At 60.4% G+C, this 18641-nt stretch overlaps 1 protein-coding gene across 1 annotated transcript in view; it reads left to right on the forward strand.

Moving 5' to 3' along the window:
* Positions 1-9388: 9388 nt before the first annotated feature.
* The window catches only part of DNMT3L (DNA methyltransferase 3 like), a 13358-nt gene continuing 4105 nt past the window's right edge, over positions 9389-18641 (forward strand). The window contains exons 1-10 of the mRNA XM_040484966.1: positions 9389-9544; positions 9777-9999; positions 10177-10221; positions 10721-10800; positions 11034-11146; positions 11784-11955; positions 13866-13953; positions 15043-15131; positions 17598-17673; positions 18028-18167. Of these exons, the coding sequence (XP_040340900.1) occupies positions 9389-9544; positions 9777-9999; positions 10177-10221; positions 10721-10800; positions 11034-11146; positions 11784-11955; positions 13866-13953; positions 15043-15131; positions 17598-17673; positions 18028-18167 (1182 nt within the window). The remainder of the gene's footprint in view (positions 9545-9776; positions 10000-10176; positions 10222-10720; positions 10801-11033; positions 11147-11783; positions 11956-13865; positions 13954-15042; positions 15132-17597; positions 17674-18027; positions 18168-18641) is intronic.

Here is an 18641-nt window from a genome sequence, read left to right on the forward strand (position 1 = left end):
TTCTCAACGCCTGAAAAATGGTTCTGAAATTTGGTGTCATTTGAACTGTTTTTCCTATTATAGGTATGACGTCAGACCTCACTGCTTTCAAGACTTCCTCATCTTCAGTTTTCACAAGTTTTACTGTGATGTGTCTCGGTGTGAATTTCTTTGGGTTTGTCCTATTTGGGATTTGTTCAGCTTCCTGAATCTCTAGGCCTTTTTTGACTTTTGCCAAAATTTGAGACCTTTCCAGACATCGTTTCTTCAAGCACTTTTCAGGCCCGTGCTCTTTCTCTCCTCCTTCTGGGGTGGCGATGATGAATCCTGTGTTGGAGTCACCCAGGTCCCTTGGGCTCCATTCACTCTCCTCAGTATATTGTGTCTGTGTTGTTCAGACTGGGTACCTCTGTTCTGTCTTCCAGTTCGCCGATTCTTTCCTCCAATCCCTCCATGGAGTTATACATTTTTTAAAAATTTTTAGTTATTTGGTTGTTATATATGTAGCTATTATATTTTCATTTCATTTTCACTAGTCTCTTCTTTGTATCTTCTGTTTCTTGTCGAGACTTTTTCTCGACTGAAACTTGCTATTTTTCCATTTGTTTCTCACGTGTTTGTAATTGTTCACTGAAGCATTAAAATTTTTTTTAATGTTTATTTATTTTTGAGAGAGACAGAATGCAAGTGGGGGGCGGGGGCAGTGAGAGAAGGAAACACAGAATCCGGAGCAGGATCCAGGTTCCGAGCTGTCAGCACAGAGCCTGATGTGGGGCTCGAACTCATGAACCTCGAGATCACGACCTGAGCCGAAGTCGGACACTCAACCGGCCGAGCCACCCAGGTGCCCCAACATTGCTATTTTAAAAGCATGTATTGGGGCGCCTGGGTGGCGCAGTCGGTTAAGCGTCCGACTTCAGCCAGGTCACGATCTCTCGGTCTGTGAGTTCGAGCCCCGCGTCGGGCTCTGGGCTGATGGCTCAGAGCCTGGAGCCTGTTTCCGATTCTGTGTCTCCCTCTCTCTCTGCCCCTCCCCCGTTCATGCTCTGTCTCTCTCTGTCCCAAAAATAAATAAACATTGAAAAAAAAAATTTAAAATAAATAAATAAATAAATAAAAGCATGTATTAAATACACACTCGTCCATCCTGTGCGTGGCCGCCCAGGCGGTGTTTGCTTTGACAGAAGGTTCTAAGCTTTCTTCGCTTCCATTTTCGAGCAAGAGGCATCGGTGGGGGGACACCAGCGTGCTCCCTGCTGCAGACCCCAGGTGAGCCAGGTGCGCGTGCAGCGTGAAGAAGCATTTCTTTAGCACCTGCTCTGTGCCAGGCAGTGTTCCAGGAGAGCAAAACTGACCAAACTCCCTGCCCAGGAAGCTCCTACTCTGGCAGGAGACTATAAACAAGTGACCCACACTGCATCGGGGGGTGGTGGCTGCAGAGGAGGAAAACAGAGCAGGACAGAAGAGACAAAGGGGTCCGGGGCAGGCGGGGCCAGTGTCTACAGAAGTGAAGCAGCCTGAGCAGACAACTCTGAACAAAGATCCTGAGTAGGGGTGCCTGGGTGGGTGGGTGGGGGGGGTCCGAGTGGGGAGTTCTCTCTGTGGCTCCCCACTCACAGCCCCCCACCACCTCCGCCCCTCCCCGGCATTCCACTCCCAGGACCAAGGTCAAGCTTGGGCGTCCAGCGAACACGCCGGGAGCAGGAGCCCACCGCTTTGAGGCCCGCCGTCTTCGTGGGCGTTGCCTCCCCTCAGCCCCTGGAGGGAACCCAGCGTGGGTGTGGGTTTCCAAGGGTTTAACGAGCAGAGCCCCCCTGTCCCCTCGGCACCTTCCCTGTGCCAGGCCAGTGGCGGCGCAGGACCTTCCTGTGTGGCCCCGGCCCTCGGCGGCCTCTCCTCTGCCAGGCCTTCTACCCAGAGCCGAGGGGTGGGCGGTGGGGCATCAAAAGGACCCCAGCTCTGAGCTTCGCCCCTGGACGTGGACCCGGTCAGCCGTGGGTGTGTACCCAGAGCCCTCACTCCTGGGGGATGGAAAGCACACCACAAATGGCTGGCACCACAGAAAAGCCCAGAAGGAGACACGCCGGGAGCTGAACAAAGGGGGAAGCACATTGGGGCAGCTGGGGTCTCGGCAGGGGCTTCCCATGGACAGCCCCACGCGGCGGGGCCGTGACAGACGACGGGATGGCAGGACCGCTGATGTGGACTCAGATGGGAAGTGATGCCTGAGCCCTGACGGCAGATGGGGCCAGTGGAGCCGGCACAGGGGCCCCGGAGAAACGTGTCGCCCTGACCCAGTGGGGGTCATGGTCTCTCATGTGAAGATTCCCCTTTGCCAAGACTCGCCTTCCCTGCTGGCCGCCCCGGGCAGCCTTCATGGCCCTTCCTCTGAGCCCCGGCTCAGCCTAACCTCCCCTCGTCCCCCACCCCCGTCCTCGGGCCCCTGCCCTCCTGGCCACCGGCTCCCGCCCTCCCGGCCTCTGCCAGGGCCCATCCCAGAGCAGGGCCACGCGTGCTCACCGAGAGCATAAGGGGATGAGCCTCCCACCCGGCCAGGTACGGGGGACGGGGAGCCAGCCCAGGAAGTGCTTGTGGCCCACTGCTGGGGAGAGTGGAACCCTTCTGGAAGGAGGGGGGCAGGGTGCTCCACAGCATGAACGGGAAAACACAGTCAGCGTTTCGGGTCAAAGGGCCTCCAGCAGGCACCCCTGAACCAGCATCCCAGCCTCCCCCCACCCCCGCCCCCCAGGGCAGACCCTGGCCACTCACTGGCCCTGCCGGGTGTCTGGTGGCGGGGACCCTGAGCCACGGCGGTTGTGGACACACTGAGACCAGTGTCCCCCGGGGACATCACTCCCAAAGCACATGGCGGGAGCTGGCCCGTCCCTACCTGCCTCTGTCCTGCCGAGTCTGTGGAGAACAAAGGACAGATGTGACCCGCTTCACGGTTGCAGGGGAGGCCCCTGCTGATTATGAGGAGGAAGGGCTGGAAACCACCAAAGTGTCCCTCGACAGAAGCAGGTTAGTAGCCAGACAGAGCTCTCCACAGATGCTGGACAAGCCGGCAGGGGAGACAGGGCGTGAGCACCTGCCCGTGAGCATTAACTAACTGCTGTGCGTGGTGATCCAGCGTGTGTGGGGCGACTGATGATTGTGGAGAACACAGAAGAAGGAAGGATGCTTCTGCATCTGGAAGGATCCCTAGCCCATGTGAGCCCTGGGTCACTGGTGGGGTGGGGTTCACTGCGCAATCAGTATACTTCAGTATGGCTGGAGCTTTGTAATATGCATCTATATTCATTTTTCTGTAAAAGATAGAGGAAAAAAGGTAATGGAAAATATTCACAAGACCAATCAAAACACCAAATAATTAGAAATAAAGATAAGAAACGTGCAGCACCCACTTTATTTAAAAAGCAGCAAGAGGGGCCCCTGGGTGGCTCAGCTGGTTGAGCGTCTGACCCTTGATTTCAGCTCAGGTCATGGTCCCAGGGTCGTGGGATTGAGCCCCAAGCTGGGCTCCGTGCTGAGTGTGGAGCCTGCTTAAGATTCTCTGTCCCTCTGCCCCTTCCTTGTGCACGCGCGCGCGCGTACACACCCACACACACACAGTCTCTCAAATAAAAAATTAAATAAAATAAAAAAAAGAAAGAAATAGAAAGGTAGACCATTTTCCTGGATTTAATTTCTTTAAATATTTTTTTTAACGTTTTATTTTTTTCTTGAGAGAGAGAGACAGAGCATGAGTGGGGAGGGGCAGAGAGAGAGGGAGACATAGAATCGGAAACAGGCTCCAGGCCCTGAGCTGTCAGCACGGAGCCCGACGCGGGGCTCGAACTCACGGACCGCGAGATCATGACCGGAGCCGAAGTCGGACGCTCAACCGCCTGAGCCACCCAGGCGTCCCTTAATTTTCTTGACGGTGGATCCACAGCCCAGCGAACCCAGGACCAGCACGTGGCACTGGGATTCCGAGGTCCCCTTCGGGATTCCTGAACACTGGACGGTGCAGATACATCGCCTGTGCACAGGTAACAGGCGCCTCGCACTTAATGCCCGTAAATGTGCAGTAAGGACGCTGCCTCTGCATAACGCAGGTTAGCAGAGTGAGTGGATGTGCCATCGTGGCGCGTGTCCCCCCCCCAGTCGCCCGGCAGCCCCATTCCCAAGGCCCCCACCCCCCGCGGCAGCCCCGGATGGGGTGCTGTTGAGAAGGGGCGCGGTTCTGGGGCTGGCTGTCTTTAGGAACCTCATCCGGAGGCGGGGGCTGGGGGGCGGCCAGTGGAATCCGCACTTCAGCCAGGAGAGGGGGGATGTCTGGTCACTTTTGCGGGTGGCGTGTGCTTAAGCTTACACACAGCTTGGAAGGGCATCTTGCGTCTTTCACTCCCGGTCACAGAGTGGCCTTGTCTGGGGTCGTCGGTGTGCAGCAGGAGCCCACGGGGCCCGGCCAGCTCTAAGTTGTCCGGGCCGCCTTCTCTCCCCTACGCGCATCCGTCACTGAAGCTCTGAACCCACAGTTGTTCGTCCCTGTGGCCGCCGTGCCCAGCCTGGGGCCAGCGGCCAGCAGCTTCTCCCGGCTTGCGGAAATACGGTCACACGGAGCCTTGGGAACAAGGTCTAGTGGCCAGATTGGCCCAGGACATGCTTGTGCCTGTCCCCTGCTTGGGGATTCGTGACTCCCTGCAATGTATAAAGTCTCTGAGAAGTCCTGCGGGAGACGTGCCAAGCCCTCCATCTGCCCAAACGTACTTAGCAGAGAATGTTCCCCTCACAGTGCGTTTAAAAGCACTACACGTGAAATTGTGTTCACGGAGCTCCAGGAAATCAGCTCCAGAGCATCCGGTAGTGACTGGGCTCAGCCTCTCCCCCGCCCCCCAACCCCGCTTGCCGTCTAGGGAGGTGTGAAGTCTGCGAGCTCCCGTACCCAGGGGCCGTTTCTGTGTCCCCTCCTTCTGAACGATCTGCAGACAGCCAGGAGTTCCCCACTGACATCTGGAGAAAAAGTTGGACACTCACACCCTGTTGCTTCCCAGACGCTGCTTCAGGGGACTCCTGCCGCCACCTGCCCCCCCCCCCCCCCCCCCCCCCCCCCCCCCCCCGGCCAACAGGCGGATCAGGTGAGTCTCATGCCAGGCCCCCCTCTCTCGGCTTCATTCGCCCGAGGTTCCCCTCCGGTTGCCTGGCGTGGGGCCCCGAGCCCCTCCTGCTACTCCCAAGGCCACCGCAGAAACACAGGACAGCGTGAAGGCTGGTGTGGGGTGGGGGCGTCTCTCACCGTTGCCAGGATCCAAGTGTCAAACCTGGTCGGCGCCCTGGAACCGGGGTGGGATCCACCCCCAGACCCAGCTGGGCCGGGGGCCACCTGGAGTCTGCTGGAGGCCCCCAGGCCCCAAAGCATCTGAACCCACTGAGGATCAAGCGGCGGGTGACCCTGCCAGGCCAGAAGAGGGCGTCAGCGGCCATCTGAGAGTCACCATCCGGCCAAGCGGGGCCTAATCCCATAGCCCCTGTGGCTCGGAGGGTGGAGGGGCTCCCAACAAGAGTGTCAGTGGGCACCAAAGCTGTGGGTGCCCTGGCCATGGAAAGGCAGGGGTAGCAGGCGGCCTGGTCTGGGTTGGGCGGGGCTGGGGCTCACCCGGAAGCTTCAGAACCACCCCTCACGGGGCACAGAGGATGCTGGGTGCACGGCCGGGGCTGGAGAGGTTTGGGCTCAGCGAGTAATTCCCGTGGAGCCGGAGGAGGCCTGTGTTAGGTCCTGCCCTTTGCTCCCACGTGGAACCTTCCATATGTGGGATCCTAGGCTTCCTGGGGTTTCCCTGGGTGAGAACAGGTGTCCGGAGGTCCACCCAGGCCTGGCACCCGTGGCCAGCAGAGTGAGCCTGTGCACCTCAGGGTCTGATCTTGGTGGCGGCCTTAGGGACTGAGCCGGTCACCAAGAGGCCAGCACCTCTGAGGCCTGTTTCCATTCCAGCAGGGTGTCCTCTCTCTGTTCCCCGCTCCAGACAGCCACCACGGGGCACACGGGGACCCCAAGACTGACAGGAAGGCACCTGCTGTGGGGCATCCCGGGCCACATCCTCCCACCTTGTCCTCCCACCCTGGGAAGAAGCTTCCGTGAGCCTCTGCCTCACCGCTGCTCCTGCCCGCCAGGGTGCTCCTCCTGCTGGCTGGGCCCAACAGTGAGCACACCGTCCCTCCATGGAGCCCCCAGCCCCTTCTGGGAGCAGGAACAGTGTGGACGGGTCAGGGGTTCAGGCGCTATCCTGGGCCAGGCGGTAACTGCTCCTGGCCCTGTAATGATTTTCACTCCGGCATCTCTGTTAAAAAACGAAACTACGCTAAATAAAAGGAGGAAAAAGCAACAAAGACAATTTCCATTTAAAAAACTTAGAACTATATAAGTTATAATGTCTGTATTGCCCAAAGCAACCTACAGGCTCAAAGTAATCTCTAGCAAAACTCTGACGGCCTCTTTCACAGAAATAGAGAAAATGATCTAAAATGTGTATGGAACCACAAAGGACCCCAAACAGCCAAAGCAATCTTGAAGAACAAAGCTGGAGGCATCACCCGTCTTGATTTTAAACTATATCACAGAGCCGTGGTCGTTAAAACAGCTTGATATCGGCCTAAAAACAAACACAGATCAGTAGACAGACACAGAAAAGAGAACGCAGAAATAAAGCCACGCATACATGGCCAATTAGCTTATGACAAAGGAGCCAAGAATCCACGCTGGGGAAGGGACGGTCTTCAATCAGCGGTGCTGGGAAAACCTGGCTTCCACATGCAGAAGAATGAAACCGGCCCCCTATCTTATACCCACAAAAATCAAGTCAAAATGGATTAAAGACTTGAATGTGGGGCGCCTGGGTGGCTCAGTTGGTTAAGCATCCGGCTTGCTCAGGTCATGATCTCATGGTTTGTGGGTTCGAGCCCCGTGTCGGGCTGTGTGCTGACAGCTTGGAGCCTGGAGCCTGCTTCTGATTCTGTGTCTCCCCCTCTCTCTGCCCCTCCCCTGCTCATGCTCTGTCTTTCTCTCTCAAAATAAATAAACATTTAAAAAAGTTAAAAAATATCTTTTAAAAGACTCAACGTTAAGACCTGAAACCATAAAACTCCACATTTGTGAATCCCGTGTCGATAAGGTGTTAATCTTCCAAATATATAAGGAACGCATATAATTCAATAGCAATAAAACAATCTTATTTTAAAAACGGGCAGCAGATCTGAACAGTACATCTTTTTTCACTGAAAACCTACAGATGTCCCACAGGTACATAAAAAGATGCTCAACATCACTCATCAGGGAAACGCAAACCAAAACCACAACGAGATCACCCTACGTCTTCAGAATGGCTGGAATCAAAAAGACAAGAGACGTAGGTGTCGGTGAGGATGTGGAGAAAAGGGAACCCTTGTGCACTGCTGATGGGAACGCAAACTGGTGCAGCCGCTGTGGAGAACAGTGTGGAGGTTCCTCAAAAACCCTATGAGCCAGCAGTCCCACTTCTGGAGATGTATCCAAAGAAAACGAAAATTCGAAAAGGTATCTGCACCGTCCCCACCCCCGTGCTCACCGCAGCTTTAGTTGTAACAGCCAAGACATGGAAATACCCTAAGTGCCCAGCGATGGATGAATGGATAGAGAAAACATTGTGTAGATGCACCGTGGAATATTACCGTAAAAAAGAAGGAAATCTTGCCATTTGCAGCAATGTGGATGGACCTTGAGGACGTTACGCTCACTGAAACAAGACAGAGAAAGACAAATACCATACGATCTTTCTTCTCTATGTGGAATCTGAAATACACACACACACACACACACACACACACACACACACACACCCTGAGCAGGTAGATACAGAGAACAGGTTAAAGGTTGTCAAAAGGCACAAACTTACAAAGTAAGCAAGTCATGGGAACGTAACACGCAAAATGACGGCTATAGTTAATGACACTATATTGCAAAAAAGAAAAGTAATAATTTTAGAACAGTTTTATATTTACAGAAAATTCGTAGCTAGTGATACATAATTCCCATAAACCCCAGAGCTTCCACATTAACTCCTTGTGTTCGTGTTCGTGCAACAGCTTGGTTACGATTAATGAGCCAATACTGATACAGTATTAACTAAACGAATACACCACAGTTTAGTCCCATTTTCTTAGTTTTCCCCCAATTCCCTTCTCTGTCCCGAGATCCCACGTGACATTTCCCCATCAGGTCCCCTGAGGCTCCTCTCGGCCGTGATGGTGTTTTGGACTTTCTTTGCTTTTGATGACTATGACAGTTTTCAGAACTTCTAGACAGGCATTTTTTTAATACATAATTTTCTTTTTTTTTAAGTTTATTTATTTTGAGAGACACAGAGAGAGAGAGAATCCCAAGCAGGCTCTACACCATCAGCACAGCCCCATGTGGGGCTCAGACTCACAAACTGTGAGATCATGACCTGAGCTGAAATCACGAATGGGACGCATAACTGACAGAGCCCCCCAGGCGCCCCCGTGGGCAGGTATTTTGTAGGGTGTCCCTCAACTGGAATCTTCTGGTGATTTTCTCATGGGTAGAGGTAGGGGTCATGGGCTGTTGGCAGGAAGGCCACGGAGGTCACGTCGTGTCCAGGGGACATGCAGTCAAGGCAGGCCGTCACTGTTGAAGTCAACCCTGGGCACCCGGCAGAGCCTTGCAGAATTACGCCCCACCCCCCTGATTCTGCAACTTTTCACGGGGAAGTCGTCACCAGGCCCACACCCAAACTGGGAGAAAGGGAGTTATGCCCCCTCCCCAGGTGTTTCCCCAACTTCTGCCCAGCACCATAACCGTCCTGAGGGGCAGCCGCTGCCAGGTGGTCCCCTGCCTCTGGGCACAGCCCCTGCGCAATCCCCAGAAGGGCCCCTCCAACCACGGCCACCCATCGGGTGTCCCCGGGCCTGTCCCACCTGCAGTAAATGCCCTCTGCCTCCTTTTTCCTCACCCCTACTCTGGACACCACTCCCCCCACGGGCTACCTAGCCTCCACAGATCTTCCTCCCCCTGAGCTTTGCCTGTCCTGCTTCCTCCTGCTGGAGCCCTGCCTCCACCCCAGCCCGGGAGCACCAAGCCCTCTAAACCCCGCCCCTGAGTCCCTCCCCCCACCCTCCCTCACTGGGCCCCCAACCCCCATCCATCAGGAACAACCCCCCCTGCCCCCCCATGAGCCCGCACCCTTCACCCCCTGACAATGAGGGCTTTCTCGCCCCTCCTCCGCGCCTCCCCGCCCCCGCACGTCACGTGGCAACCTTGCTCGCCCCCGCTTCCCCCGACAGTGCTCCTCTGCAGATCCTGTACCTGTGGCCCCCAGTCCTTCCACCCCACCTGTCTCCTGCTGCTCTCTGGGGAGCCCCTTTCCCTGCGTTCATGGCCCTGTCCCCGCAAGGGATCCTGAGCGTGGAGACCCTGGACGGCTCAGACCCTGACCCGCCAGAGGGGAGCTCCTGTAAGCCCTCTCTGCTCCTCCCAGCCTCATGCGGCGTGGCCTCCGGGGAGACCACCAGCTGTGGTCTGGGGGACACGGTGGGAGGAGAGAGCTTGGGGGTTGTCCAAGGGACCCACGGGGGGGCCTCCATCCCCCACCGCTCCCAAGGCCTCCTGTCCTCCCCTTTGTGGGGGGAAACCCAACTAGCCCACCACTGTGGCAGGGGCCTGGGCAGGGAGGGACGCCACGGGGAACACACCGAGCCCCGGGTCCAGATCGGCGCTCACCATAGGTCCTCCTGGCCCCGTGTCCGGGGTCCCCTGGGTCCAGAGGGAAAGGTGTCACCAAAGGAGGCGGGCGGGGCCTGAGCTGGGGCCAGGGGCTCCCAGGCAGCAGCCGACAGGCCATTTTCCCCCTCTGTTTGTATGCGTCCCGTTTGCCCATGTGGCCCCAGTCCTGGAGCCAGAGGCAGAGCACCACACGGACATCATCCTGCTGGGCTCCAGTGAGCCTTCAGAGCTGTCATCCCCCGCTTCCCCAGGGCCCAGCAGAGGTGAGGTGTCTTCCCTTAGGAGGTCAGCCCCAGGCCTGGCAGTGTCTGAGGCCCCAGGCTTCTGGAATAGTCACACCTCATTCACGAGCCCCCTCCACTCCTCCGACATCACTTCTGGGCCAGGTTTACATTAGAAAAAGCAGGAGAAGGAAGGATCCCCTTTTGTTCCCTTTTCAGAGCTCATTGCATATGAAGTCAAGGTCAACGAGAGGAACATAGAAGGTGAGCCCTTGCCCAGCTGAGGGGGAGCAGCTCTGGAAAGACTGGTGTCTCCCAGATATTTAGAGTTGTGCAGCCAGTTTTAGGGCCTTTTCAACACCCTTGAGAGAGACACTGTTCCCATTAACAGTCCCTCCCCACCCCTGCTGCTTCCTCCCCTTTTCAACCACTTTCTTTCCCTATGGATTTGCCTGTTGTGGATTCCTTGGGTTTCCACATGCGGTTCGTCAATTTTTGCCAAAAAAAAAAAAAAAAACCAAAACATTGGGGATTTTGAGAGGGGTCTGGGGGCCCTCTGGGGAGGCCTGGCCTTCCAACTGCGGTGTCTTCTGACCTTTACCCAAGGTACCTGCCCACTTCTTTAGATCTTTCATTTCTGTCCACAGCGTTCTGTGGTTTTCATTGTACGGGGCCTGCTCTCCCTTTGTTACATTTATTCCTAACCCTGTTGCTCTGTTTGCTGGTGTCCTGACACGCGTTGCACTGTGGGTGCCCACCTTAGACATCTGCATCTGCTGTGGAAGTTTCCAGGTGCACACGCAGCACCCTTTGTTTGAGGGAGGGATGTGCGCTCCGTGCAAGGTAAGCGGGGTGGTGGGGTGGCTGGGAGGCTGGGAGGCTGGGGAGGCTGGGGCGGCAGGACAGGGGGGAGGCTGGGAGGCAGGGAGCCTGGGGAGGTGGGGAGGCTGGGAGGCTGGGCAGCAGGGAGGTGGGGAGGGGGGAGGCTGGGGCAGCGGAGAGGCAGGCCGGGAGGCTGGGAGGCGGGGAGCCCGGGGAACTGAGGAGGCACCGGCCAGGCTCTGCCCCTTGCCAAGGACAAGTTCCTGGGCCGCCTGTTCCTGTATGACGATGACGGGTACCAGTCCTACTGCTCCGTCTGCTGCTCCGGGGACACGCTGCTCATCTGTGAGAACCCCGACTGTACCCGGTGAGCCTGGGGGCAGCCCCGGGGCAGGTGCCACCACCCACCGCCCAGGGATCTCCGTCCTCGGGCTCCTCGTCCCAGAGTGTGGAGGACATCCCCGCAAGACGAGTTCCCCCCGAGCTTCCCGTTTCCATCCCAAATATTTTGTTCGGTGTAGAGCCTTCACACATGGGAGGCGGGGCATCGAGAGATTTGTGTTCCTGAGTTTTGTCTTTATTATCGTCACCGCCGGGATGGGCGGCACCCTCAGCGGGGACGGGGAAGCGAGGGCTGGTGGTCACAGGCAGGGGCTGGGCGGGGGCAGTTCCCCGCGGAGCTCCAGCGTCCGTCCGTGGTACTTAATCTCCCTCCTCCCAAATCTGCCCCCCCCCCACCCCCCCACTGGTGTCCTTGACCCCGACTTCCTGCAGGCTCTGGAGGTGGGGAAGACGGGCGGCCCCCCACCTCACCGACGGCAGATGGCTCCTTCCTGCCTGCCCCTCGAGGTCCCTGAGACGGGCTGGACCCCCTTTCGGGGTGCCGGCTCCCCCTCGCCCCCGCCCGGTGCCCGTCGGCCTGAGGGCGGCTCCCGTCCCTCGTCCCCCTGCCTGGCGGCCAGCGGACGTCCCTTCGGTCGCTGTGATGTTCTGTTTGGCTCCAGGTGCTACTGCTTCGAGTGCGTGGACACCCTGGTGGGCCCCGGGACCTCGGGGAGAGTCCAGGCCGTGAGCAACTGGGTGTGCTTCCTGTGTCTGCCCTTTCCCCGCAGCGGCCTCCTGCGGCGTCGCAAGAAGTGGCGGGGCTGGCTGAAGGCCTTCTGCGACGGCGAGTCGGTGAGGGGCGGCGGGGGCGGGGCGGGTGACCGTCGGTTTCCTCAGGATGCCCACCCGCGCTGACACCTGCGCTGACGGAGCCCCGGCTTCCAAGCAGACGCGCCCTTCTCTTTTCCTCCGCTGTCCCCGGCTCCGCGGGGTCCAGTTTGTGGAAACGACCCTGGCCTGGCAGCTTTGCTGCTCCCGAGCGGGGGAAGGGGGACCTGGCAGGAGACGGACCCGGCACGGGTGTGCCTCCAGGTCCGGCACGCGGGGGCAAAGCCCCAGTCGGAGGGCGGGATGGGCGTGGAGTTGAGGCACAGACGTGGGGCACGGGCTCGGGGCACGCAACGGAGCACAGCTGCGGGACCTCCTGTGGGAGGCCAGGAGCCGTGAGCCAGGCGGGACCTATGGGCTCATCAGAGCAGGTTGCAGTATGTCCCCCAAGACTTAACACCCGGTGCCCGTGAACGTGGCTGATGCTGGAACCAGGGTCTTTGCAGATGAGGTCTTCCTGGGTGGGGTGAGGCAGGAGGACAGGTGTCAGAGGGAAAGCGGAGGGGGATGGAGACATCCGGGGGGAGGCTGGCCACACGACACTGGGAGAGGGGCCGGAGTCCAGCCCAGGACTGCGACCAGCACAGGGGATGCTCGGGGGAGGCAGGAGGACCCTCCCTGCGGGCCCCCAGAGGGAGCCAGACCCGCCACACCTGGACCTGGGACTTCTGGCGTCCACATAGAAACGCGGTAGTGGTTTTGTGCCACGGTTTATATTCACTGTTACGGCAGCCCTGGGAAACTAAGGCTCGAGAGGGACCACCCTGGGTAAGCGGGTGCGGCGTGGGGGGAGAGGGCCGTCCGGGCCCTGGGTGTGCCCGTGCCAGCTCTCACTGGAGGGGCGGGGGGTGCTGGAAGGGGGTGTGTGCTGACCCTGGGGCACCTCCCCACCTCCATGGACGCCCCTCTCTCCTGGAGCCAGGACTGCCCCCCCCCACCCCCCACCCTTCCCGGGTTCTCGGCCACCAGGGTTCTGGGGACTTGCTGGCCTCCAGGCACAGGCCCTGAGGCTGGACGGCATGGGCCCTGTGGCTGAAGTGTGTTTATGGTGCTTTTCAGAAAAGGAGATGCAGCCTGGTAGTGCTTTTTTTCCACTCTATGGGTGGGGTGCGTCCCAGGAGGGGCCATGCTTCCCAGTTGCAGGAAGTTTCCTTTCATGCTCACAAGTGTTCTTTATGCCCCAGTGCTGGGGGGAGAGAGGGGAGGAAGGAGCCCCCCACCGACAGTCACAGCAGAGGGGACCAGGACGCCCCCCCAGTGCCCATCAGAGCCGCACCTGTGCTGGACCAGCTGCCCTCCTCACGCCCACCTGCAAACTCACCAGCCCCCCCAGCCCGTGGGCTCCAGCCACAGGCAGGCCCTTCCCCACGTGGCTCGGGGTCTCCCGCTCCGGCCCGGCCAGTGCACATTCCTGGGGGCGGGGAGTCTGGGGTGCTTGTTTTACAAGTGGGCGTCCTGGAAGGGGTAGGGGGGGTTACCCATGGGCTTTCGGGTCCTTTGTCCTCAGCGGGCAGCCGTGAGGGCCACCAGGCACCTCGGGGCCCACACTGAGGAAGGACAGTCGGGGGATCTCCCTGCTGTCCATATGCAGGATCCCCCAAGAAATCCAGAGGAAGTGCTTCCTCTTGGGATAGAATTTTCTTCCTCTGCGATCAGGAAAAGCCCCTTGCACCTGCCTTTCCTGTGCTAGAAATGGCCCGGCAGGGGTCAGGGCCAGAGACCCCGGCCTGGGGGGGGGCCAGCCTGCCTTGAAGGCGCGTTCAGGGGTGTCTCCCCTGGTGGGGAATTGCCTCTGCTGGGGCAGAACGAATTTTCCCTGGGCCTCACGGGCTCTGCAACCGGGCCACAGTGAGAACTGCGTTTTCCTTCGATAGGAAAACACGCTGGAGACCTACAAAACGGTGCCCGTGTGGAAGAGGGAGCCGGTCCGGGTGCTGTCACTGTTTGGGGACATCAGGAACGGTGAGCGCAGTGAGGTCACGCCGGACCGCGACGGTCTGCCCCCAGGGAGGTCCGAGGGGGACCCTGTGTGTTCAGGCAGCTGGCAGGAAGGGAAGGGCATGAGAGCAGAGGGAGCTCACGCCTTCAGAATTGCCGACAGGACAGAAAATGCAGGAAGCAAGTGTGGATGCGAGATGCCACCAAGCAGAGCCGCGGGGCCCAGGCTTTGTGCAGAGGGCAGCAGTCCAGGCCAGGCCCTGCCCGTGGCCACCCCACACACCTGACCACCCGCAGGGCTCCCTGCCCCTCCCACTACCCAAATGTCCCAGCCTGCCCAGGCCGGCCACGTGATGCGTCCCAGCCTTGTCCTGCCCTCCCCCACCCCCGGGCCCTTCTCGGACCCCCACTTGCTGGTGCCTTGGAAATCCTGTGGATGCTTCTGGGCCCGGCAGACCTAAGAATCCATGAAAACACTCCTTAGTCTCTGGCCAGATAGAATCAGGACGTGCCACCTGCACTGTGCCACCACGAGCCTCGCGAACCGTGGTCACAGCGGCCCCGCGTGCACCTGCGCTGCCGACAGGGTGTCCGCGAGACATGGGGGGCAGAGCCTGCCGGCTGAAGGGGCGCAGGAGTCACGACCCCAGGCCGCCCCGGCCTGCGTCTCCCCACCCGGACCATGCGTCCCTTACTCCCGTTTGTAAGGTCCTTTCTGAACTCGCCTTCCCGCCCCCCAGGCCGAGGACTCTCCGAGGCTGTGACGGGGAGCCTGCAGGTCTCGCCCGCCGGGTCACACGGCCAGGCTGGGTGATCTCAGCGTGGACACCACGGCCTGGCGGATTTCCTAACCCAGAGCACGACACAGCAGCCCACGAAGGCCTGGTTTTGCAACCAATTGCTTGACTTTCTTAAATCCATCCAACACAGCGGAGTTGGCTGCTTCGCGGGTAGCGAACGGAAACTTCATCCTTCCTGCCGGTGCCCTGTCCTTGAAAAGACAGAGTTTGCTCGTTAAGACAGAGACATGTCGTCTAATCGACCCTCGGCCTTCGGGTCTGTGCGGGGCCAACGTCGACGCCACCCTTCTGAGCCCTATTTCTCCCCGCGCAGAACTAACGAGTTTGGGCTTCTTGGAACCTGGTTCTGACCCGGGAAGACTGAAACACTTAGATGACGCCACCGATGTAGTGAGGAGGGACGTAAGTACCGTGGGGTGCCTCCAGATGCCAAGATGAGGGCACACGTGCAACACCCCCGCGAGGAACCGGCGCCCCGCAGGCAGTGGGGGAGGCGAGAGGGCTGTTTCCGCGGCCCCCACGCCGCCCACGGCCCAGAGCGATGGGCCACAACCCCGGTTCTTGTGGTTGGTCATCCAGGGGCCCGATCCCAACCCAGACGGGATGAAACGCCACCCGCCCCTTCAGATAAAATCGTGAACTGAACAGCCAGTCACCGTTTGGGGGCATTCTCCAAACACAGCCCGGAATGTTCCGGTTCCCTTGAAGGCTGTTTCCTGCTGTCCCGGACAGTGACCTTGGAGGAAGTGCCTAAAAAGTGACTCACTGGCATCCAGCTGGGCCAGGAGCCCTTGGCGACGGATGGCAAGGGTCTGGGAAGCCTCCTCCTGGTGGTCCCGGGACAGGAGGACCTGGTCCTTCGGTCTCTGGGCCCAGGAGAGAGGATTAGAGCCCATCGTCTTGAGAGCCACCAACCGTGGGCAGAGGGTCTGGGGCCAGGAGTGCTGGCCGTGGAAGGGGCCACAGGAGGGGGCCGACGTGGGGGTTCTGTTCTGCCAGGGGCCGGCCAGGGCCTCACCTCTCTGCTCCCCGTGGGGCCTGGGAGCCTGTGGTCCGAGGGGGCTAGCGCCCCCCTCTGGCCATGCCTGGAGAAGCCCCACAGCCTCGTCCCACCGGAGGCTCCCCTGCCCGGAGGCCCCGAGGACAGCTCTCCTCGTGGGACAGGGCACACCTGAACCTCATGACCTTAAACTTCATCACCATGGGCCTCATCCAAGATCCCACACGCGGCCCTCACCCCGGCCCCTTGAGACGACCGACCATTTCCAGAATCTGTCCTGCAGGCACCCCCATCCTGCCTCCTCCCCCTCCCCCGGGACCAGAGTCCGCCCTCGCGGGACAAGGCAGGGTGTGGAACATGACGGTGTCACGGGCCTCCCCGGTAGCGGGGCCGCAGGGGACACCAGGGCACCGCCCTGCACGCCAGCTGTGGCTCCCAGACACCCCGTCTTCCTTAGAGAGGCCCACTGCCAACAGCAACGGGCACCTGCTGTCATCCGCAGCAAAACGGGGCCCCTGTTTTCTCAGTGATAACCTGGCCTCTATTAGCAATAGGAACATGTCACACCCTCTGTGACAGCAATGTGGGACCTCTATTTCTGATCGTGACACTGGAAACTTGTTTATTGTAGCTACGTGTGACACTCGTGAGTGACACCCGTTACCACAGTAATCACGACTCAGGTGCGGGCAGCATCTCCGAGCGCCCCCACACCACGCCTCCTGACCTCACCTCTTTCCACGAGGCCTGTGACACGGGCTGTGCCCTTGCAGCCCCTCCTAGAGACGGGGGGTGGCCGGCTCCCACCTGCTCCTGGCCGTGGGTTTCTGTTCCAGCCCGGAGTGGGGGGCAGACAGCTTGCGGTGGGGGGGGGGAACTGCGTGTTCCCTCCAAGACTCCGGTGTCTTCTCTGTGAGCTGCTTCACGGCAGTACGTACGGGGGTCCAGCGGGTGGGGGACTGCGGGGGTGCTGGTCTGGGACCGCCCGCCCGTGCTCGCCTCCTTGCGCCCCTCCCCGACCGCCCTGCCTGGACAGCACCTTCGCGCCTTTGCTCCGGTCACTAGGCCGTGACGGAGGCCAGTGCCCAGACGCCCCCAGTAGCTATCAGGGACATCATGGGAAGGTGCCGGAGGAGGCGCAGGCTCGGGGGCTCACCGAGGGATGCGGGCTTTGGTTACGCGGTCTGGGGGACGGCCCGGGGAAGGGGGTCTGCCCTGGGGCAGGACCCGTAAGAAAACCAGCGATCCAGCACCTGGGTCTCTGTTAATGTTCTTTTAGCAGAAAGACGGGGGCTACGATTGTCATTAACAGGAGTCCCTCGGGTCCTGCAGGAGAGGGGCACGTGGGTCACTGTGGTTCCGGAGCATCCTCGTTGGCTCAGGCACGGTTGGAGGGGCGGCTTCCTCCCCCCGCCCGCAGTGACCGGCTGACTGTGGTCGGTCAGGGAAGGCTGTGGCCCCGCTGTCCGCTCCCGGCTGTCACGTCAGGCGCACGTCATACGCTTTCCGGCAAAGCATAGGAAACGCGTGTGAATCCCGGGGTCGGCGTGCCAGCCTTCCCAGGGGCGGGTCTATGAGGCCAGAGCCTGGCACCAAGGGCTCGCCTCACGTTCCAAGTGCCCTGCGGGGGGCTGGCCTCCCCTCGGGTGACGGAGGCCGGGCTCCGTGCGTCCCTGAGGCCAGTGGCGGCTGTGACCTGGGGGGGTGTCACTGCTCCCGCCAGGGCGCTGTGGGGGCTCGGCCTCATCGCGAGCCACTCACCTGGGCGCACAGGTGCCTGCTGCGGAGGGGGCCGCTTGGTGCCCGGGAGCCACCTGCCAGAACAGGCCGTCCCCCCCCCCCGCCTTCTGTGTGCCCGTGTCCTGCAGGTGGAAGCATGGGGCCCGTTCGACCTCGTGTACGGCTCCACGCCCCCCGTCGGCCACGCCTGTGACCATCCTCCGGGTAAGAGACCGCGGTCTGCGGGCGTCCCCTGGCCGTCTGGTCCCCAGACCCGTTTGCGTGCCCCGCCCTCGGTGCTCTGCATCCCTATAGCCGGTGCTCCGAGTGGGGTCATTTGCGGGAGGACGCGCATGTGCGGACCCCACGCCGTTTTCACTGCCCTGTCCCCTCACAATGGGGGGGGGGGGCGGTCTGCACTCAGGCCACGGAGACCCGGGCCCTTGAGGCTCAGCCGCTCTGGTGGGGACAGGCCTGCCCCGGGGAGAGGCGGGCGCCGGGTCTGGGCAGTCACCCCTGCGCGCCTCTGCCGCGACCCCACGGGCAGAGCCCACACGCACCCGGACGCCCCTCCCCCAGTGTGGTACCTGCTCCAGTTCCACCGCGTCCTGCAGTACGCGAGGCCCCGGCCGGCCCGCCAGCAGCCTTTCTTCTGGATGTTCGTGGACAATCTGGTGCTGACCCAAGAGGACCGGACCGTAGCCACTCGCTTCCTGGAGGTACGTGCCGCGCTGCGGTCCGGGGGCCGGTCCGGGGGCCTCCCCGGGACAGGCCGGCTTCCTCGGAGCCCGGCCCCTGAGCCTCCTTTTCACCCGGTTCGTGCGGGTCACCGCACCCCTGGGGCACAGACCCTTCAAGGAGGCCTGGGTCGGCGTGCCCTGCACGCTGCTCCCGCACTTCAGGACAGGCCAGCGTGGGGCTCTTCCTTTGAGCCCACGCACGTCTCGCACACCACACACACATCACACGCAGTGTCCCTCTGGGGCACCGACAGCCTTGTGTTTTCTCTCCACCGACCCGAGTTCTGACCACGACAGCAGCCGCCTGGGGCTGACTGGCTCAGGGCCCCGGCCACACGGCCCCCCCCATCGGACAGCCCCCGGTGGGGCCCGACGCCCCCCTCTCGGGAAGTCTCCCTCATGCTGGGATGCTCACAGAGTCACGGCAGAAAGTCTCCTCGCTGCCCGCCCTGC

The sequence above is a fragment of the Herpailurus yagouaroundi genome, unplaced genomic scaffold (assembly GCF_014898765.1).
Source record: "Herpailurus yagouaroundi ecotype Mexico unplaced genomic scaffold, PumYag 162, whole genome shotgun sequence".
In the NCBI taxonomy this organism is placed as follows: Eukaryota; Metazoa; Chordata; class Mammalia; order Carnivora; family Felidae; genus Herpailurus; species Herpailurus yagouaroundi.